At 39.4% G+C, this 23,144-nt stretch overlaps 1 protein-coding gene across 3 annotated transcripts in view; it reads left to right on the plus strand.

Moving 5' to 3' along the window:
* TENM3 (teneurin transmembrane protein 3) overlaps positions 1 to 23,144 on the plus strand; it is a 793,331-nt gene that overhangs the window by 702,895 nt on the left and 67,292 nt on the right. For all 3 annotated transcript variants that reach the window (XM_049864999.1, XM_049864997.1, XM_049864998.1), the window contains exons 14-18: positions 10,045 to 10,261; positions 11,254 to 11,373; positions 11,947 to 12,208; positions 19,183 to 19,450; positions 20,798 to 20,941. In XM_049864999.1, coding sequence (XP_049720956.1) covers positions 10,045 to 10,261; positions 11,254 to 11,373; positions 11,947 to 12,208; positions 19,183 to 19,450; positions 20,798 to 20,941 — 1,011 coding nt within the window. The remainder of the gene's footprint in view (positions 1 to 10,044; positions 10,262 to 11,253; positions 11,374 to 11,946; positions 12,209 to 19,182; positions 19,451 to 20,797; positions 20,942 to 23,144) is intronic.

Raw genomic sequence — 23,144 nt, forward strand, 5'->3', positions numbered from 1 at the left:
AAGCTTCAAAATGTAGAAGTGAGTGTTGGAGTTCTACTGTGTGCCTTTACACATGACCTCCTCAGGACACGAGTATCTCCAGGTTAAGCGCCCCGGCGCCCTTGGCGAGGGTGAGTAGAAGTACACAAATATTTCACTCTCCTTGTCAAAAGAGTTAACCACTGTCAACAGTTTGGTGCGGATCTTTTTAGTCCTCTCTCAGTACATTATATGCACATTTATATAAATATTAGCATATGTGTTTTTAAACTTAAATGGAATTATACTAAAAGTACCATCCTAGATTTTATTCTTCTAAAGAGCATATCTTAGAGATCTTTTTATGCCTGTATACCGCATTCTTTATAACAGAATCGCGGCTGTATCAATTGATTTTACCACTCCTACATCAACAGTAATTTAGTTGCTTCTGATTTTTTGCTACTAGTATATAGATAAATCTGTAGTGAATTTGTGTATATATATATAAGTATACACATCTAAATCTTTGTGTAAATGTATCAATACTTCCTTGGGGGCAGATTTTTCGAAGTGGAATTGCTGAGTCAAAGGATATTTTAATTTTGATAGTTACTGCCAAATTGTCTCACAGGTAGGCTTCACCAGTGTACACGTCATCAGATGGAAGAGTGTTTCCACCACGGTCATGATCCGCGTGTAATCATTGTACATAAAGTTGTTCAACGAAGTGAAAACAATGAATTTTGTCTGATGGGGGAAAATGACCCCATTTTTTTTGTTTGTTTGATTTAATTTACCTTTTGCAAATACTAGTTAGATTAAGGATCTTTATATATGCTTCTTGACCATTTATATTTTTTTTGCTAATCACTTAGCTCCTTTGTCCTTTTTTTTTTTTTTTTTTGCTATGGGTTGTTTGACCTTTCCTGTTTAATTTTTGGGAGCGCTTTATGTATTCTACTAATTAATTCTTTGTTAGATGTGTGACAGATACTTTATCACATGTTTTCACTTATCTTTTAACCTTGTTTGTGGTGTGTTTTGTCGTGCATAAGTTTTCGATGGATGTGAGGTCAATGTTTATAGGTTCATCTTTTTCGTTTCATGAATTCTGGTTTTTTTTGTCGTCTTAGGTAAAGTCTCTCCCTATGTAAGATTATACAAATTATTTTGTATCATTTCTTGTAATACTTTTTATAATTTTATGGATCTCCTAATTAAGCAAGAGCATTTGTTCAGTACCTGTTGGAGTCAAAAAACAAAAAAGTAATTTAGGAATTAGTATGGTATCTCTAAGGTCTAAAAGAAAACCAGAGAGTATCATTAATGTGCTTTTAAAACATAATATGCACCCATTTAGATCTCACAATCTCCAGGCCCATAGTCATCCATTCCTTTAGTCAGCAAACAAATGCCCACTGTGCTCCAGAAGGGTGCTAAGTGCTGGGGATACAAAGTGAACTAGATTTGCCCTCAGTGACCTCAAACAGACAACTGTCACATTAAGAGCCTTAACAGAGAAGTACATACTGCTAATGGGAGTAATTAACTCTAGGTTCTCTGGATTCCCAGAGACTGTACATCTGAGCCGATTCCTGAAGGACGAAGAGGAATTGGGAGGTTGAGAGTGGGGAGATGGTTAGAGAAAACAATCATCATGAAAGATGTTATAAGCCATGTTAAGGAGTCCTGACTTTACTCAGAAGGCAATGAGATCAGCAAAGGAAGTATTTTAGCTGGAGAAGTAAAATAATAAAATATGATTTCTATAAGGATTACTCTGGCTAAAGTAAACCAGGAGACCCAAGTGCTTGTTGAAACCTTATCAGGAGATGACTATGGCGGCTTGAAGTTTAATTACAGCGAAATGGAAAGAAATAGGCAATTCAGGGTATATTTCTGGATGAAGAAAAGAAGGAACTTGTAATTACTGAGTACAGAGAAAAAGGAAGAAAGGAGAAGGAGTCAAGGAAGACATCCGGGTTTCTACTTTGAGAAACTAGGTGGGTGAGTGATGGTACCATTCACTGAAATAGGAAAGATAGGAGAAAATAGCAAGTTTGGGGGAGAAGGTCATATGATATGTTTTAGACATATTGGCTTTGATAGGCCTGTGGGATATCCAAGTGGAAATACTTGGAAGACAGCTTTGGAGTTTGGAGTTCAGTAGAATGATCAGTCTGGAGTCATTAGCGTTAAAATGACATGAACATGAAGACCAAAGCCACGGAGAGTGCTCTGAAGCAGACAAACCGAGAATATACAGAAAACCAAACGTGATGCTAATTCAGTAATGAGCAAATGAGTTTCATGCATATTACAGAATGATGACTGGACAGAATATCGAAAGGTGTACCTGTCAACTTTTGGAATTCTGACTTCCCCAAATAAAATACTGCAAGAGAAATTCCCTCTAACGTGGAAGTTACTATGCAACTTGAGGACCTTCCAAATACTGTGGAGGTTGGACATTCATTATTTTAGAGTAAAAAGGAAATTCATGACATATTATCCAGTCAGTTAATCAAGGTTTTGAATAACAAATAAAAATAGCCATCGCTGCTGGAAAGAAGGAAGTGAGAGTCTTGACAAGCAGAGCAAAGTCAGTGCACAGGATACACGGTAAGGGTCAGCATGAACCCAACCCCAAAATGTGGAGATTGATCCAGGCTTCACATCCCCTCTTCTCCATCTTCATCACGCTGCCCCCACAGCACTCTCTCTCTCTCTCTGACCCTAGCCATCCATAGCTAGGTCAGAGCTCCCCAGCCTTCTGACCTGCTAACCACCAATTTGGGCTGTTTTCCCACTACCCCTTCAGGATGCCAGCCACAAATTCATGAGTCCACACGATACCTTTACTTTCTGACTTGCTGGCTCCCACCATTCCTTTGGGTTCAATAATTAGCTGGAACAACTCAGAGAATACACAGAAAGTATACCATACATACAACTACTGATTTGTTATAGCCAAAAAAGTATACAAATTAAGAGGTGTCTTTTGCGGGGGAGTTCTGGAGGCTTCCCAGTGTGGAGTTCTGTGTCCCAAGGGACACATAACCATCCCAAGAGCAGATGTTCTCTCCAACCAGGAAGCTCTCTGAGCCTTAGTGTTCTGAATTTTTATCAGCCAGTCCTGCATGATAGGCTAAATCATGCCTCCTAAGGCATGCCTTCCAGGTGAGTCTTTTCTGATGTGGCCAACCCCATTGCCCAGCAGTTTCTCAAGTATGCCCAAGAAGTCCCAGACCAAGGTACCTCAACTACTCCAAGAGTTTTTTTTTTTTTTTTTTTCCCAGAGCCTGGGACAAAGGCCATCTTACTTAATGATAAAACCCGGTTCTTTAACCCTCAGAGGGTAACCTAGGAAAAGGCTTAAAGTCAGAAGTTTTAATAATCTGGCAAAATCTACATTGTTTAAATTTGCCAGAAAAATATCAAGAATGATCTGAAGAATAAAAGAAAAAAAGGAAGAGTAGAAACCTTGAAGCAAGATCATGAAATCATCTGTAGAGGAGGGGTCAGCAAACTATGGCCTTCAGGCCAAAGCCTGTTTTTGTAAGCAGAGTTGTATTTGAACACAGTCACACCCCTTCATTTCCATCTTGTCTGTGGCTGCCTTAGAACTGCCATGGCAGAGCTGAGTAGTTGCAGCCGAGACTGTAAGGCTCATGAAGCCTAAAATAGTTAACGTGTGGCCCTTTACAGAAAAAGTTTGCCAGCCACTGTTGTAGACCGACTGGAAGGCCTAAGAATGATAGAAACGTGTTCAAAAATATGAACAGAAAAGATGACTAGAGCAATAATATTAAGGACTAAGTGGAGGGAGGCACGAACTATATTCTCCACATCAAAGTACCACTTACATTGGAAAGCCAAAACCGAAGAAAGAAAGGCTCTTAACTGATAATTGAAGTTGTTATTCAGTGGGTTTTGAGCATTTCTGATTTTCTCTAGATTTTTTTTTTTATTAACGCTATTAGATATGGTTTCTAAAGCGATATAAATTTAAGCCAAGCTAATATTACTGAGAAGAAAATGGATTCTCGATGATTCTGAGAAGCTGTTCACAATTTTGCTACACTATACATTTGGGCAAGAGGGTAATCAACTTAGATGTACTAGATAGCCCTAGCTATAGAAGTGCAGACAAAGAATGAAAAACGTTTTCTCAAGTTATAGGGAACCAGATTCGTAACCATCCGTCACTTCTTTGAGCAAGCTACCGATAAACTCTGCAGAAAAACAACAAACAGTGTGTCCCTGCATCTTGGCTGTTGAAAATGAGATTCTTTCCCTGATTGATGTTAGCAGAGAGGCTTGTAAAAATGCATTTCCAACTGATTAGTTTAGAAGGTGTCAATCTCATGCAGTTTTATGACCTTCAGATACATGCCAGATGTACGTTTTCTTTTTGTAAACTAACAAAGATGAATGACTAAATTTGAGCATTCCTTCCTGGCAACTGTACCACATATTACCTAAGGGGAGACACCGAGGGAGTGTTGTGGGGGTGGTAAAGAGGGTGAGGAGCGTTTAACCCTTAATTTACCAGATTAATGGAGGTGAAATTTAAGATTTGGAAGTACCCTATTGAGTAGTTTCTATTATATGCTAAAGGATTAATATAAAGGGAAAACCTGCCAGGACATAAAATCTTTATATTTAATTACTCTCCCAAGCATATGTACCCATTCTAAATCCACAAAGTAAACACGCTTAAATGAAATATATCTTCAAGCAGATATTAAAGATTTTCATAAAACTTCAGCATATGACTGTGAATTGCTACTGAAGTTTTTTTTAATTGTTTTTTGAAGCCAGAAGTGATATTGGGCAATAGATTAACAGTGTACCACTTTAGAGCTCTGAGTCTTAATAACAGTGCTTCCGTCCTTCGAGGGAGATGCAGGAATACAGTGTGATCACTGCAGTGTGCCCTCGTGAAGAACAGGCATACCGCCTAATTCCATCTCTTTCCTCCGCTACAAGTTTTGAGTAATGTTTAGACATGTTTCATCTTTATGGCCTTTTGGCTAAGAAAGTACTATTTTGATAAATTTACATAAAATTTCAAAGCTCAGTTTCATTTGATTTTCTTGAAACATGATTTTAAATCTTTTTGAAAGGAATGAACGTGCAGTTTCAAATAATTAGCACTTAATTTTTTAGAAATGTAACACATAAAAAAAACATGAAAATTAAACTATCTTAAGGAAACTGTCTTATGCAAGAAGATCTGCTTATCAGAAATTCTGACCCATACATTTTCATTTGTCTAGAAATTATGGTAAGAAAAAGATTAAAATATTAATATAAAGAGAGAACAATATCATAAATTTAATTCAAGTATTCACTGATTAAACTATTTCTTTTTCAACTACCAGAGAAATAGGAGATTTTTAGTTACTGTCTCTGGATAAGGTAGGTCTCTCTCAGTTGTAAGTGACAGAAAATCCAATGTAAACAGGCTAAAGGAAGAAGAGAATTCTTTGGCTTCTGTAACTGAAAAGCCCAGGAGAGCAGGTGTAGCGTATTGCAGAAACCCAGGTCTTGGCTCTGCTTTTTTTGGGATAGCTCCATTCTCAGAGAGATTCTCCTATAGTGGCAGCAAAATGGCTATAGCAATCCCTACCTCACAGCCTTACAGCTCCAAGCTTTTGATTGGGGTAGGGAGGTGGTTAGAATGTCCATTCAGGTAGTTCCTAGTAAGACATGTTGGGTCACATGTACATTCCTGAACCAAGCATGAAGGGGAACATGTATGGACTGTGAGTTAGGAGGGCTGGATACCCAAATGAAAATGTAGAGCCATTGCCCAAAGAGGAGGAAATGGGTGTTAGGGAAGAAATCACAAAAGTTACTGCATTCTTCTTAAGATGGACAAAATGACTTAATGGCACTGAGGTAGGCCCCCTCATCTCTTGTTTTTTACCTTACCTGTATTGTTCTAACCTACTTTCTAAAATGGGCAATATAATTCAATTTAGACTTTTTTTTTTTGGTCTTGGTTTGCTATCAGGTAATGAAGAGACAACTTACAGTCTATTACTGAGTGGCCTAAATCAAATAAATGGCTAGTGTATTTTTAAAAAAATGAAAGTGATTCAAACACCTTTATGTAAATAGACATACAGGTCAACTGGATATTTTAAGCTAAACTTAACATAACAGGGCCACACCAAGACCTGATACTTTGGTTTGAAGATTTTGAAACTGTTTTGTCAGTCCTCCCAAGAGCGATGAAAGTCTTCAGAAACTAATGTTTCTATTAATCTATACTGAGAAGTGTAATTGCCAAGCAGATCAAAATCCATGTGTCAGTTAATAATGACCTTAAAGGATATTGCCCTCCAACCATCATAACGTGACACACTCATTCACTAATAGGTTGGATTATATGTTTTAAACAAAATACTTACATGGGCCGTTGACTGTAGTTCCCTTTTTATGTTTCTGGAGAAGGCACTGGTGAGTTGTTTCTGCTCCTTACTCCTTTTATGTCACCAACACTATAGGTCATTTTTCCATAAGGGATTTCTTATAATTTCCAATATGAAGCCTTTTTTACATTTGTCACATTTTTAATTACCTCCATTTTAGGGGAGGCATACTAGGGGCTCAGACTCCAGTGTAAAATTTGGGAAATGCCTTAATTTTATCTGGAACACACTTTACAGCTCCTTCTCAAGGAGACTGCAGGCATACCTTGGAGATACCACAGGTTCAGTTCCAGACCACCACAATAAAGTGAATGTCACAGTGAAGCAAGTCACATGAATTTTTTGGCTTCCCAGTGCATATAAAAGTTTTGTTTACACTGTACTGGAGCCTTGGTGGCAGAGTGGTTAAGTGCTATGGCTGGTCACCAAAAGGTCAGCAGTTCGAATTCACCAGCAGCTCCTTGGAAACCCTATGGGGCAGTTCTACTCTGTCCTGTAGGGTCATATGAGTTGGAATTGACTTCATGGCAAATAAGTGTGCAATATCATCATGTCTAAAAATCAGAATAAATACCTTTAGTTAAAAAAATTATTTATTGCTAAAAAACGCTAACCATCATCTGAGCCTTCAGCAAGTTGTAATCTTTTTGCCCGAGGATGTCGATGGCTGCTGACTGATCGGGGTTGTGGTCACTGAAGGTTTAGGTGACTGCGGAAATTTCTTAAAATAAGACAACAGTGAAGTTTGCCACATCGATTGATTCTTCCTTTCACAAAAGATTTCTCTGTACCATTCGATGCTGTTTGACAGTATTTTACCCACAGTAGAACTTCTTTCTAAATTGGAGTCAGTCCTCTCAAACCTACTGCTACTTAATCAACTAAGTTCATGTGATCTTCTAAAACCTCTGTTGTCATTTCAACAATGTTCGTCTTCACCAGGAGTAGATTCCATCTCAAAAACCACTTGGCTCATGCATAAGAGGCAACTCCTATCTGTTGAAGTTTTATCATGAGGTCGTAACAGTTCAGTCCCATCTTCAGGCCCCACTTCTAGTTGTCCTGCAGTTTCCAGCACATCTGCAGTTACTTCCCCACTGAAGTCTGGAACCGCTCAGAGTCATCCATCAGCGTTGGAATCAGCTCCTTCGAAACTGCTGTTAATGTTGATATTTTGACCTCCTCCCATGCATCACGGATGTTCTCAATGGCATCTAGAGTGATGAATCCTTTCCACAAAGTTTTCAGTTTACTTTGCCCAGATCCGTCAGAGGAATCACTGTCTATGGCAGCTGTAAACTTATGAAATGTATTTCTTAAATAATAAGACTTGAAAGTCAAAATGACTCCTTGATCCATGCTCTGCAGATTGGACGTTATAACAGGCATGAAAACGTTAATCTCCTTGTACATCTTCGTCAGAGCTCTGGGGTGACCAAGTGCATTGTCAATAAGCAGTAATATTTTGAAAGAAATCTCTTTTTTCTGAGCAGTAGTTCTCAACAGTGGGCTTAAAATATTCCGTGAACCGTGTTGTAAGCGCGTGTGCTATCTGTCATCCAGCCTTTGTTGTCCCATTTAGAGAGCACAGGCAGAGCAGATTTAGCATAATTCTTAAGGGCCTTGGGATTTGGGGGGCATTAAGTGAGCACCAGCTGCTTTAACCCCTAACACAAAGCTTCCTTTGAAGCTTTGAAGCCAGGCCTTGACTCCTCTTCTCTGGCTGTGAAACTCCTAGGGGACATCATCTTCCAACATAAGGCTGTTTTGTCTACACTGAAAATTTGCTAGTGTAGCCACCTTCATCGACTATCTAAAGGAGATCTTCTGGATAACTCACATCCGCGCCTGCTGTTCCACCTTGCACTTCTATGTTATAGAGACGGCTTCTTCCCTTAAACCTTGTGAACCAACCTCTGCCAGCTTCAGACTTTTCGTCTGCAGCTTCCTCACCTCTCTCAGCCTTCACAGAATTGAAGAGAGTTTGGGCCTCGCTCTGAATTAGGCTTTGGCTGAAGGGAATGTTGCGGCTGGTTGAATTTTCTATCCGGACTGCTAAAGCTTTCTCCATATCAGCTATTTCACTTTCTAATCATTCGTGTGTTCACTGTAATAGCACTTTTCATTTCCTTCAAGCACTTCTTCTCATTCACAACTTAACTGTTTGGCACAAGAGGCCGAGCTGTCAGCCTGTCTCAGCTTTCGACATGCCTTCCTCACTAAGCGTAATCATTTCTAGCTTTTGATTTAAAGTGAGAGATGTGCGGTTCTTCCTTTCACTTGGATACTTACAGGCCATTGTAGGGTTATTAATTGGCCTAACTTCAACATTGTTGTGCCTCAGGGAATAGGGAGGCCCAAGGAGAGGGAGAGATAAGGGGGACGGCAGGTTGACGGAGCAGTCAGAACACACACATTTATCGATGAAGTTTGCCATCTATATGGGCACAGTTCGTGGAGCCCCAAAACTATTACAATAGTAACATCAAAGGTCACCGATCACAGGTCACCATAACAGATATAATAATAATGAAAACATTTGAAATGTTGTAAGAATTACCAAAATGTGACACAGAGACACAAAGTGGGCACATGCTGTTGGAAAAGTGGTGCCGATTGACTTGCTGAAAGCAAGGTTGCTGCAAACCTTCGATTTGTAAAAAACACAGTATCTGCAAAGCACAATAAAACAAGGTATGCCTGTATTTCCTTGAAAAGTGACTGTCTAATCTCATCCATGTAAAGCTGATTTATATTTTTACAGATTTTTTTGTTTCATTTCACAGATTTGTTTTTCTGATCCTTTCCCAAATTTCGGAGCTTCACACTCTGTATAGGCCCCTATCCATTTACCATACACACCTACTATGTTACCTCCTAGTACATTTTCTCCAAAATATAGGATGAATAATTAGACTTATAAAAAAGCCCCTGGTGGCACAAATCGTTTGCACTGAACTACTAACCTAAAAGGTTGGTGGTTCTAACCCACCTGCTAGCACCTCGGAAGAAAGGCCTGGCGATCTGCCACCCTAAAGATTGTTGTTGTTATGTGCCATCGAGTCAGTTCTGACTCAGCGACCCCACGTACAATACAATGAAACACTCCCCAGTCTTGTTCCATTCTCAACAATCATTGCTATATTTAAGCACATTGTTGTAGGCACTGTGTCAATCCATCTAGTTGAGGGTCTTCCTCTTTTTTTTGCTGACCCTCTACCTGTAGTGATTACAACCGAGAAAACTCCATGGAATGGTTCTACTCTGCAATACGTGAGGTCACCATGAGTCAGAATCAACTTGATGGCAACAAGTTTGGTTTTTTGATTTTTAATCGTGCTTACAATTAATCCATATTCCTTTGTAACACGAATAGATTATTCCAGTCAGTAATTTTTTATTTCTTATTTGGAATCAACATTATACGATTCCTTTGAACCATTTCCAGTTCAAATATTTACTTCCCATGAAAGCTGCTGCACGTGTTATATTTTATCTGGTTTCTAGAAGTATCCCTCATGAATACGACTATAACACGGGAGTGGGGAGGATCACTGGGTGTAAGCAAACAGAAAAACTTATTCCCCACATCATGGCAGGAAAAGGAGAACCCTCTCAATGGTGGACTTTCTTTCTGCAGACGGGCTCATTGACTGCATGGATCCTGACTGCTGCCTGCAGAGTTCCTGCCAAAACCAGCCGTACTGCCGTGGCTTGCCTGACCCTCAGGACGTCATTAGCCAGAGTTTACAGTCACCCTCTCAGCAAGCTGCCAAACCCTTCTACGACCGAATCAGTTTTCTCATAGGATCCGACAGCACCCACGTTATACCTGGAGAAAGTCCTTTCAATAAGAGGTTAGCGCATCTTTTGCTTGCGTTGATCTGTACTGCTACTACCAACATTACGTGCACTTCATGTGAAGTGCTGATGACTGTGAATTTGAGAAATGTCCTATTTTTTTTTTAAGTACTTTTTTCTCTTTTGGCAAATTCTTCACCAAACTTCACATTTCAAGCATTTTGACATACTTTGTCAATTTCAGTACCTGAGACATAACAGGACCTTCCATTAAGGAGTCAGTAAATCTTCATTTAACTAGTTGATTTCGTTAGCACAGTTGGAAATGTTTCAAAAGAAGCAATGAAAAGACCCCAAAAGGCAAAACAGAAGTGCACTTTTTCTTGTAGCTGAGCTCACTAAATAATATAAATTATGAATTAATGTAATGGAACTGCTAACAGCGTGGCAGCGAGATCACATAAGCTGTTTCACTGGTGCTTCACGGAGCCGTAATGACCTGAAAATAAACCAGCAAGTGCAAGCAGGTGTCTCGTGTCTCACTGAGCAAAGATGATTTACACTAGAACTCCTGGGTCTGCAGTAATTTAACAGCATTAATGCAGTTAGGCCCAGCAGTTGATTAAAAGTTGTTGCAGAAATGTTCCTTATTGCCTCCTTAAATTTCATACTTCTTGGTCCCTGCAGATTTATGGATCGCCTCAGAATTAATTGGGAAGTATACTTTTCTTCATGTAAGCATCAGATATACAGCTTATGCAAAGAAGCACAGAGCTTATTTTTTTTAATTTTATCTCTAAATTATTGGCCTTGATAAGTCCAAAAAACAGACTACAGTGAATTAAAACCCAGGGTAAACACAAGGCATTTAGAGAATATAAATTACACTGAATTAAAAGGGGCATTGTCTTGGGAGTATTTCAGGTGCGATTTTGTGAATAACAATTGATTGCCTGTGGTAGTATTATTTTTAGGCTATATTAGCTGAAAATTCTGGCAAAGCTGCCCTGAGAAGACAAATCTTGACTCTGTTCCACATTTCCCACAGCCTTGCATCCGTCATCAGAGGCCAAGTACTAACTGCTGATGGAACTCCACTTATTGGAGTAAATGTCTCCTTTTTGCATTACCCAGAATATGGATACACCATTACCCGCCAGGATGGAATGTAAGTTAGTCCTGTCACACTCGTCTGTTGGAAGTATGTTAAGTGTAAAAACTGGACACTCTTGTATCACCAAGAATGCTTTATTGTCCTTTTAATGTAGAAATACAACGAGTTTTAGACTCCAGAAATCTGTTCACAGTACATGTGGTAGGAATTTAAAGTAACATACCCATGTACTTCTTCAAAAGTGGATTTTACTTTCAAAGGTATAATAATAATATGGTTTTGTAGGAGAATGTTCTTTTTCTTAGAAGATGCATGTTGGAATATTTCAGGGTGACATTTCATAATGTCTACAACTTAAGATGATTCTGGAGAAAAAAAAAAGGTAGGTAGTTACATAGATAAATAAAGCAAATTGGGCAAAATGATGCCAAATTGGTGAATCTAGGTAAAGGGCTTATCAATGTTCATTGTATAATTCTTTTAATATTACTGTAGGGTTTAAAATTTTAATATAAAAGTTGGGAAAGAAAGTTAACTTTTTTTTATAAAATGTTAGTTTAGGGAGGTGGATGTTGGCAGTTACACGGGATCCAAATAATTCACTAAGTGTACCTTGTTTTTTCTTAGGTTTGACTTGGTGGCAAATGGCGGGGCTTCTCTGACTTTGGTGTTTGAACGGTCCCCGTTCCTCACTCAGTATCACACTGTGTGGATTCCATGGAGTGTCTTTTATGTGATGGATACACTGGTCATGAAGAAAGAGGAGAACGACATTCCCAGCTGTGATCTCAGTGGATTTGTGAGGCCAAACCCTGTCATTGTGTCGTCGCCTTTATCCACCTTTTTCAGATCTTCTCCTGAAGACAGTCCCATCATTCCCGAGACACAGGTGGAGTACTCGAGCAGCCAGGACTTTTAAATACATCACGTGGTTTCCAAAAAATTTTAAGAAAGGATTACAGAGTTCTAGTTCTATCTTAAATAAATCTATAGAATGTGTTGTTTATGTGTTAGAATATGCATTGTTATATCAAGATATCTAGTTATTTTTTAAAGATGGATTCAGAAGACTTCTTTTATTTATTACTAAATTTATTTATTGTAACCAAACAGAAAAACGCAGATTAAACCCAATAGCTAATAATGTTTCCTCCTTCCTTCATTCTTTGAAGAAAGCTTTGAGTGCCAGTGTGTATGTGGCAACCTGACTGACCTTGAACCAAATGCTACTTAGTACACAGTCATTACCCTCAATAACTTACTGTTTAATTATTATTATAAAAATTGTTTTGGCAAAGATTATTTTCGACATGAAATATTCAATAATTTCAAGATTTGTTATCTAAAAAACTTACTGTCGTATCTTAAGCTGTAAGGATTTATAGTTCAGAAACTGTATGCTATCTGAAGGTTGTGCTCCGCGGGGGAAAGCAGCTGTATAACTTCATTAAAAATAGCCATACTGTTGTTACTCAGGTTTATCTACTGAGATATCTGCAGATTGTTTTCCTTTCCACGTGTTTCCAATTAGTATTAACTTCTAGCTCTTAAAGATAGGACATTAGGTACAATAACAATGGATTTTATTCATATATAATTAAATAAAATAGTGGAGTTAAAATGCTAGAGCACATAACAGCTTTGTTGCATTCATTCCAGAAATATTTGTTGAACCCCTGTCAGGTATCAGGCTCTGTTACATAGGAACAGAGTAGCAAACCAGACCAGTGAAGTACCTGTTCTCAAGAAGCTTGCCAACTAGTGAGTGCAGAGAGACAGTAAACAAATATGTCAGATTGTTTCTTAAAAAACAATAAACGAAGGTAAAGTGGATATAGGTATGATTTTACATAATATAATCAGAGAAGGTCTCTTTGACAAGGTGTCATTGTAGCAGAAACTTCCAGAAAGTGAAGGAAAATAGAGGAAGAGCATTGCAGGCAGAGGAAAGAGCAAATTCAAAACTTCTGAGGGAAGAGCAGGCCAGGCTTGTTCAAGAAATGGCAAAGAGGCTAGCATGTGTGACTGGAATGAAGGTGCTGGCACACATACCATTGAAGGCCGTGGCCAGAATAGGGACTTTCCACTCTGAGGAGTGGGAAGCCATTCAAGGTATTGAAGCAGAGTGGTAACAGGAACTGATGTCCTTCTTAAAAGGATCACTGTAGTTGCTGTACTAAGAATACTTAATAATTGGGCAAGGATTGAAGCGAAGAGACTAGTTAGGAGGCAATGTCAGTAGTCCACCGGAGAAATGAGGGTGGTTTTGACAAAAATGTTTGGGGTAGAAGTGGTAAAAAGTGGTTATGTAAGGGTGGAGTCGAGGGAAAAGATTGGGACTAGAAATATCAATTTGAGAGTCATCAATGTGTGGATTTACTTAAAGCATGGGATCAGATCACCTAGAGAGGGAATATGGAGATTAGAAGAAGTAAGCCAAGAAGTTCCAAGATAACAGAATGTGCAGAAGGCCCATGTACAGCGATGATGCAGAAGAGACACCTCACTGATTCACCGTGTAACCGTCAAGCTGACTTGGAGCTGAAACTTTAAGAAGTTCATTGTAACATTATTCCATTTAATATTGCTTCCCTAGGGTCTGTCTTTCCATAACTCTGAACTTTTTAGCCAGTTCTAAAACAGACAACCTAGAGACGGCATGTGACTAGAGGTGACAAATTTCCAGTAAGCCAGAGTATTGAAACTGACTTTGAATAGCCAGCAGGTCCATGAATGCATAGAGTCTTTTTTCCATTCATTCAGTCAACAAAAATTTAGTGAAAATGCACTGAGAGCCTGTTATGTACCAGGTACTCTATTAGGATAAAAAGAAGAGTAAGACATGGATCTTGCCATTCAAAACAGCCAGGTCAATTCCCAAGGAAGCCAAAGAAAGCATCATTGAGCGGGGCTGGCCTTAAAGAGTGATTAGGCAGAAACAAAGGGGAAAGGGTACTCTAGATTGAAGGAAATGTGTAAGCAACAGTGTGGTGGTAAAAACAAGCCATCTGGTATAAAAACCAGTGAACAACTTAAATATAGGCCACATAAGGGGAAAGAGACTGAGATGAGGCAAGGACCAAATTATGAATGGCCCTGAAATGCTATACAATGGAGACCTTGAATTTTTTTGGTCAGCATGGAGTCAAGGGATCAATGAAGTTTTTTCAGTACTTCTCTAAAGCTAACTCAAGTGGCAGAATGCATAAATGATAAGAGATCAGTGAACAGATTATACAGGGAAGGCCTAACAATCACAGTCATACTGAGAGTGGAGAGGAGGGACTTAGTTTCTAGCTGAAAAAGAATGAGAGTCAGGCATAGGAGGAGGATATGGAGTGTGGGACTAATTGCCTCCATGAGCATCTGCCTCCTTGCCCACGAGACCAGAAGAGCTGGATGGTGCCCGGCTACCATTACTGAACATATTGATCAAAGATACGGTAGAAGAATCCTGATCAACAGGGAAGATGTAGAACAGAATTTCAAAGTCTCATGGACTCCAGACTTTCTGGAGTCATGCAGGCTGGATGAACCCTCAAAACTATTGTCCTTACACCAAAAATAACCCCTGCAGTCTTCTTAAAACCAAATAATAGTCTAGCTTAACTAGTAAGAAATGTCTGCCTTGAGCATTATTCTCTTTTAAGAACTATTTATATCGGATCAAAATGACAACAGTAACTGAAAAGATTAGATAGGAACCTTAGGGGCCAGTGAGTTCATGTTAATGAAGGAGGAACAACTCAGAAAAAGGATGGTGAGAAGGGATGCACAACTCAAAGAATGTAATCAATATGATTGACATGTACATGTAGAAACAGTTGAATGTGTGTACGTTTTGCTGTGTGTATTCTAAACAACAGCAAAAAAGAATGGGGCTTAGAGATTAGGCAGCTGGCAACATAGGCTAAATGGTTTATTTTCCAACTCTGGCTGGATTTACTTTTCTCGCTCATGGAAAATAACATGATCAAGTTAAATTACGTAGGAGAAAAACACGCTTTAATGAACTAAATTACAGATATTTGTTCCATGGAAGTAGGTTAATGATGAGAGAGGCAATAATCAGTTATTAACATTAGGGACAACACATGATATTATGAGGTAGAGCAGAACCCCCGGAAGGCCACAGGAAATATTATTGAAAGATACATGTCTAATGAATACATAATGAAAGACTGCCTTGCTTATAGAGTACTTATAAGTTTACAAGGAATTATTTTGAAAATAAAATTGAGGAAATAAATTATACACTTTAAGGTTTATTACTTAGACAAAGACACAGAATCTAACTTTCAAACTAACCCATTGATATTTCACCCTGATGATGGGACGACAACAACTTCTGCTTAAATTGACCCTACACCTGTTGTCAAATGTCCTACAAAAAAGTGCTGTCAGTCTTAAATTGAATAGTTTCCCTGGGTTTAATAAACCTGTTGCCGTCAAGTCAATTCCAGCTCGTAGTGACCCTATAGGACAGAGTAGAACTGCTCCGTAGGGTTTCCAGGGAGCACCTGGTAGATTCAAACTGCCAACCTTTTTTCTAAGGTGAGCTCTTAACCACTGCGCCACCAGGGCTCCCTGGGTTTAATAGAGCTCTAAAAAGTATCTGTATATTCATATTCTCTCTTGCTGATGACAGATCTAAGGTTGAGTTCATTCAACATGTTTGCCCTAATTGTAATGAATTGGTATCTTTTTATAGCAATGCCTTCTTAACCTGTGACTGCGTCCATCCTTCTTCATCCCAACACTCTCACAGGTCAGAAGGAAAGTTTGCTTAGTCCGTTCATTTGTGCTGCTTCCAACTGTGTGATTGTTTATATTGAGACTGGTGGTCCCATCCTCGCATCAAGGATTCTAGTTAAGGTATTTTAATTTGGAGATGGCACAAATACATTATTCCTAACCACTCCATAAAAAGTAGCCCTGGTGACACAGTGGTTATATCACTCAGCTGCTAACCAAGAGGTCAGTGGTTTGAACCCACCAGCTGCTCCGTGGGAGAAAGATGTGGCGGTCTGTTTCCGTAAAGATTACAGCCTTAGAAACCGTATGAGAGGGCTCTACTCTGTCCTATATGGTTGCTCTGAGTTGACATCGACTTCATAAAGCCACTCCATGAAACCTTTTCTCTGTGAGAGGCAGCGGGGTGAAGGGAAACACGACTGGACATTGAATTACTATACTAAGATGTTTTAAACATGAAAAGGCAGCCCTTTATGTCTGAATAATGAATCTTGATAGGGTGATATGAGGATGCCTTTGAGATGCTATCTGATTCTTAGTGGAGAAACAGGTTCCTGAGCACATGTACAGCCTTCCACTTTACAATGAATCCAGTAAACCTATGAAAAGCTGCTGTTATTAGCCAAACTAATGGAATTTTAACCACAGATATAGGAGTTAGGATTTACCATGCATATTTTGGGGGGACACAATTCAGTCCATATCATTCTACTCTTTGGCTGCCCCAAATTCATGTCCTTCCCTCATACAAAACACATTCACCCCCATCAAATTATTCCCAAAGTCTTAAATCAACTCTAAGTCCAAAATCTCATCTTCTGAATTCTTTAGGTCAAATATGGGTGAGACTTCAGGTGTGTTCCATCCTGGGGGAAAATTCCTCTTCATCTGTCAATCTGTGAAACCTTGATTGCAAATTATCTGTTTCCAAAGTACAATGGTGGAACAGGCACAAGATAGACATTTCCATTACAAATGGGAGAAATTGGAGAGGAAGAAAGGATAACAGGCACGAAGCAAGTCCAAAACCCAGCTGACCATCTGGTCAATGGCTCCACCCTCCAGACTCTGATGTTGGCCATGCCCTCTGGACTCTGGGTGGAGGCCCCTTGGCCCTGGGCTTCAGCTCCTTCTTCCAGGCTCACTGGGATGGCAACCCTGCTCCCTCAGCTTCAGGCAACCCCATTCTACTCCATCTGAGTGGCGACCTCAGCCCCAGCAGGCCCCATTCTTTTGCTGCTTGGGCATGGTAGCCCTGCCCCCTCAGCTTTGAGCGGCGGCCCTATTCTCTGGAACTGAGTTGGCAAAGCCTAGGAGGCTGTGTCCCCACCCTTTGAAATCCAGGGGACTGTGTCCCCACCCTTTGAAACCAAGAAGGCCCTGCTTGCCATGCTCCTTCCAACAGTTCTGAGGATCTCTGAGCTGCTCCAGGGATGTTTTTTCTTTTCTTGGAGGACAACAGATGTAGCTCCTTTGACCTGTTTCCTGCCTGTATTCCAAGAGGTTCTTTGTCCCCTTCAGTCTAAACTGATGGGTTTTCTGCTGTGGTAGTTGGTTAGATCCATCAGTCACAGGCTTAATCTCTCTAACAGAAGATCGTGTAGCCATGCCCTTGGTGAAAATTTTAGGACATGTGTCCTTAGTTTGTACAACAGAATTTTCCAAATCTTATAAGTTTTATTTTTGTTTTGTACAGTTCATTTTTAAGTCCATCTCTTTCCTCTCACATTTTACTGTAAGCAACAAGGAGAAACCACGTGGCCCTGTTAAGACCTTGCTTAGAAATCTCATCAGCCAGATACCTGAGTTGGTCACTTAAAATTTCTGCTTCACCCGATAGAGCAGAATAGAACTACCCATAGAATTTCCAAAGAGCAGCTGGTGGATTTGAACTGCCAACCTTTTGGTTAGCAGCTGTACCTTGCCATCTCTCTCTCCCGCCCCCCCCCAGCCCCCCAGAGGAAGGTCCTTCTCTCTTTGAGTTTCTGCTCCTGGACCATCTTCATGTGTCTTGGCATCTCTCTTCCCCTATTTCTGCTTCTCTCCTGCTTGCTTCTTTAATCTCTGTTATTTCTCAAAAGAGATTGGCTGAAGACACACCCTACATTAATCTTGCCTCGTTAACATAAGAAAGACAACCCATTCTAAAGTGAAATTATAACTACAGGCATAGAGGTCAGGAATTACAACACATATTTTTGAGGGACACAATTCAATCCATTACAGTAAAATATATTTTTCAAAATAAATATTTTCACATAATTTTTTTTGCAATATTTCAATATAAATTTTGTTGACATTTATTGTCATTAGTCATATTAGTGGTTTAACTGTGAGCTAAAAAATATGACTTAAAGAAATTTGTAAAGGAGATAATCCTTATGCAGATAATTGTGTTAGCTTTCTTCTGTCTAGATTCAATTCAGAGTACGTATTGAGTGTCTTCTGCGTTCAGTAACACGTTCGTTGCTCCCTGGGGAAAATCGTATGCCGCTTTGAAATAGTAGCTCGTTTACCATCCCATCAAAGTCATTTCTGGGTCCTAGCTCCCAGTACAGGGACTGTGCTGTTGTTAAATTACCTCTCAACATGGATTTTGATTTGCTAAAATTTAATTGAAATGAACTGGTCTTTTTTTTCCTAATCATTCTTGTCTTTGTAGGCCGATGAGGTCATAGGCATAGGCTTAATCCCTAAATGAGCCAGCTGGCGCAGGCCAGATCTTTGGCCTAAGCCTGAGCTAACCATCTTACACCTGTCTGCTCTAATTCTCTGGGGTGACTGCGGTGAAAGCTGGCTTAGTGAGAATCCACTGACTGCTACACTAACACGCCAGTGCGTGTCAGCCTGACGAGCCATCACAGGTCTTCCTGTAAGATGGAAGCTGAGGTGCCCTCAATTTAGAAGACAGGACGAGAGCTCACAGGAGGAGAAAAACCGGCCGACAACAGAGTTATTTTTAATTACTGACTACAGCGACAGCGCATTGCATGTTTGTGAATAGTGATGTTTTACTCTTTTATTTCAGTTGCTCTACTAGCCTCTTTTAAATATATTTTATCTAATGAATCATACAAGATTTTGAAGCTCTTGCCTTTTCAAACCTAGGTACTCCATGAAGAAACCACAATTCCAGGAACAGATTTGAAACTTTCCTACTTGAGTTCCAGAGCTGCAGGATATAAGTCGGTTCTAAAGATCACCATGACTCAGTCTGTTATACCGTTTAATTTAATGAAGGTTCATCTCATGGTAGCCGTAGTAGGAAGACTCTTTCAGAAATGGTTTCCTGCCTCCCCAAACTTGGCCTATACTTTCATATGGGATAAAACAGATGCATATAATCAGAAGGTCTATGGTCTCTCTGAAGCCGTTGGTAAGTTCCATATAAACTTTTTTTGCATCTTGAAAATTGTCTTGAAATCAGAGCTACCATAAAATTAATTGTAACCCAAGGAAAAGCAATGGATAAGCAGATAGGAAGACAGGCCGTCCTAGAGAAGCTATAAGCTGAGAGATTTAATCTACCATGAGGAAAAGGAACAATGTATTCCATATGACAAAAAAGAAAATATCAGTTTTTCTGGCTGAAATTCTATCTTTGAGAAATGTTCAGAATGAGCTTTTAGGTTTTCATATCCTTTTTCTTTTTTTCTTATTGTGTTCTTTCCTTTTTTTCTTTGATCTCCCTTGCCTTATCCTTTTTAAGTTTTCTGTATCAGTTTTAATGCTAATGTAGTTTGAATTCATAATGATATTTAACAGGTTATCAGACAGCATTTTTATAAAAGTTAGTTCAGCTCTTTTGACTAGAAGGGCCAGTCACTTCAGTGAAAAGACATCCTTTATACATTGGTCACATCTGATGTTTCCCTGAAGGACTGGACAGTGAGATTTAAGTGTTTGACTTGTTGAGATGTTGACACAGAGGGAGAGAAAGAGTGAGATCATGGTTTTAGGCTCAAACTTGAAAAACAGAAAAACTAAAGCTGCATCAGAACATCAAAAACTAGAGGGTAGCATGTTTTGTCATTCTGTTAGATTGTACTTGAAAATATAATAGGCATTTTACTCTGAAATTAATATATTGTTTAGACTTGAATAAGTTCAAGTTAATCAGATAATTGCCACTCCTCCCCTTGTTCTAAATTTTAAAATTCTTGTTTCATTTTGAACTCTGAAGAGTTTTTCATTTGTGATTAATTCATCTTCATTTACTGCTAGTTTTATTGTTCAGTCCTGTTAATAACATATTAATATATTGTCATAATCTGGTTATATTTTTTGCTCTGTTGACCCTACTTATTATAAATATTTGGCATAACTTAATGCTCTTGGAAATGAAATGGCTCTAATTATTCAGATAGCAAACATTAGTTTTAGTTGTTATCATTTAATTTGGGTCTGATTCATCTGACGTAATTACTTGTTTGCCCAATCTGGACTCATTTTGCGCTGTGAATTCCTTTGTGAAAGAGTAGCGTGAGGGGAAAAAAAGATACTAGTTTTCTATTAAATCAATGGAAAATAATATTTGGGGATCATTTCTTTTAAATGCCTTCTATGTGATCAAATCTCACCTAAAAAATAAACCTTAGTCATAAATAAGTAAATGGAAATACAGTTTTAGAACACAATTATGAAAAAAGCAGTTTTATCAAAATAATAAGTTGCATTTCTGCCCATAGTTTAGAAGATAAACTGTGATCTGTTTTGATTACAGTGTCAGTTGGATATGAATATGAGTCTTGTTTAGACCTGACTTTGTGGGAGAAGAGGACTGCCATTTTGCAAGGCTGTGAATTAGACGCTTCCAACATGGGTGGTTGGACGTTAGACAAACATCACGTACTGGATGTCCAGAATGGTAAGAGCGTATTGCCCACCTTCTAATGGGCTAGATTACAACGCATCACGTACTGGCTGTCCAGAATGGTAGCAGCATATTGCCCATCACGTACTGGATGTCCAGAATGGTAAGAGCATATTGCCCATCACGTACTGGATGTCCAGAATGGTAAGAGCATATTGCCCATCACGTACTGGATGTCCAGAATGGTAAGAGCGTATTGCCCCTCACATACTGGATGTCCAGAATGGTAAGAGCGTATTGCTTGTCACGTACTGGATGTCCAGAATGGTAAGAGCATATTGCCCCTCACGTACTGGATGTCCAGAATGGTAAGAGCATATTGCCCCTCACGTACTGGATGTCCAGAATGGTAAGAGCATATTGCCCATCATGTACTGGATGTCCAGAATGGTAAGAGCATATTGCCCACCTTCTAATGGGCTAGATTACAACGTTTTTGCCCTGTGTGTGCTGTAGAGTTAGAATTAGTAGGAAAAACAAAGGCATGTTCCTTTGTGTGTGTGTACGTGTGCTTTAAGTGAAAGTTTACAGTTCAAGTCAGTTTCTCATACAAAAACTTATACACACATTGTTATGTGATCCTAGTTGCTCTCCCCACAATGTGTCAGCACACTCCTTCCCTCCACCCTGTATTTCCTATGTCCATTCAACCAGCTCCTGTCCCCCTCTGCCTTCTTCTCTCGCCTCCAGACAGGAGCTGCCCATTTAGTCTCATGTGTCTACTTGAGCTAAGAAGCACACTCCTCACCGGTATCATTTTATGTCTTATAGTCCAGCCTAATCTTTGTCTGAAGAGTTGGCTTTGGAATGGTTTTGGTTCTGGGCTAGCAGAGAGTCTGGGGGCCATGCCTTCTGGGGTCCCTCCAGTCTCAGTCAGACCATCAAGCCTGGTCTTTTTACATGAATTTAAGTTCTGCACCCTACCTTTTTCCCGCTACATCATAGAATCACTGTTGTGTTCCATGTCAGGACAGTCATTGATCATAGCCAGGCACTGTCTAGTTCTTCCAGTCTCAGGTTGATGGAGTCTCTGGTTTATGTGGCCCTTTCTGTCTCTTGGGCTCACATTTTCCTTATGTCTTTGGTGTTCTTCATTCTCCTTTGCTCCAGGTGGGCTGGTACCAATTAATGCATTTTAGATGGCTGCTTGCTAGAGTTTAAGACACCTGATGCCGCTCACCAAAGTGGGATGCAGAACATTTTCTTAATAAGCTTTGTTATGCCAACTGACCTAGAAGTCCCCTGAAACCGTGGTGCCCAGACCCCCGCCCCTACTACTCTGTCCTTCAAAGTGTTTGGTTGTATTCAGGAAACTTCTTAGCTTTTGGTTTAGTCCAGTCGTGCTAACTTCCCTCATATTGTGTGCTGTCCTTCCCTTCACCTAAAATAATTCTTGTCTACTATCTATTTAGTGAATACCCCTCTCCCACCCTCCCCACCCTGATAAGCATCAAAGAGTGTTTTCTTCTGTATTTGAACTTTTTCTTGAGTTCTTATAATAGTGGTCTTATGCAATATTTGTCCTTTGGTGACTAATTTCACTCAGCAGAATGCCTTCCAGATTCATCCATGTTGTGTTTCATGGATTCATCGTTGTTCTTTACATTGTATAGTATTCCATTGTGTGAATATACTATAATTTGTTTATCCATTCATCCGTTGATGGACACCTAAGTTGTTTCCATCTTTTTGTTATTGTGGACAGAGCTGCAGTAAACATGGGTATGCATGTAACTATTCGTGTGATGGCTCTTATTTCTCTAGGATATATTCCGAGGAGTGGGATTGCTGAATCTTATAGTAGATCTATTTCTAGCTTTTTAAGGAAGCGCCAGATCAAGTTCCAAAGTGGTTGTACCATTTTACTTTCCCATCAGCAGTGTCTAAGTGTTCCAGTCTCTCCACAGCCTCTCCAACATTTATTATTTTGTGTTTTTTGGATTAACGCTAGCCCTGTTGGGGTGAGATGGTATCTCATTGTAGTTTTGATTTGCATTTCTCTAATGGCTAATGATCATGAGCATTTCCTCATGTATTTGTTAGCCACCCGAACATCTTCTTTGGGAAGTGCCTGTTCATATCTTTTGTGCATTTTTTAACTGGGTTATTTGACTTTTTGTTGTTGAGGTTTTACAGTATTTTGTAGATTTTAGAGATTAGATGCTGATCGGATTTGTCGTAGCCAAAAATTTTTTCC

This window comes from Elephas maximus, chromosome 21 (assembly GCF_024166365.1).
Source record: "Elephas maximus indicus isolate mEleMax1 chromosome 21, mEleMax1 primary haplotype, whole genome shotgun sequence".
NCBI classification, from domain to species: domain Eukaryota; kingdom Metazoa; phylum Chordata; class Mammalia; order Proboscidea; family Elephantidae; genus Elephas; species Elephas maximus.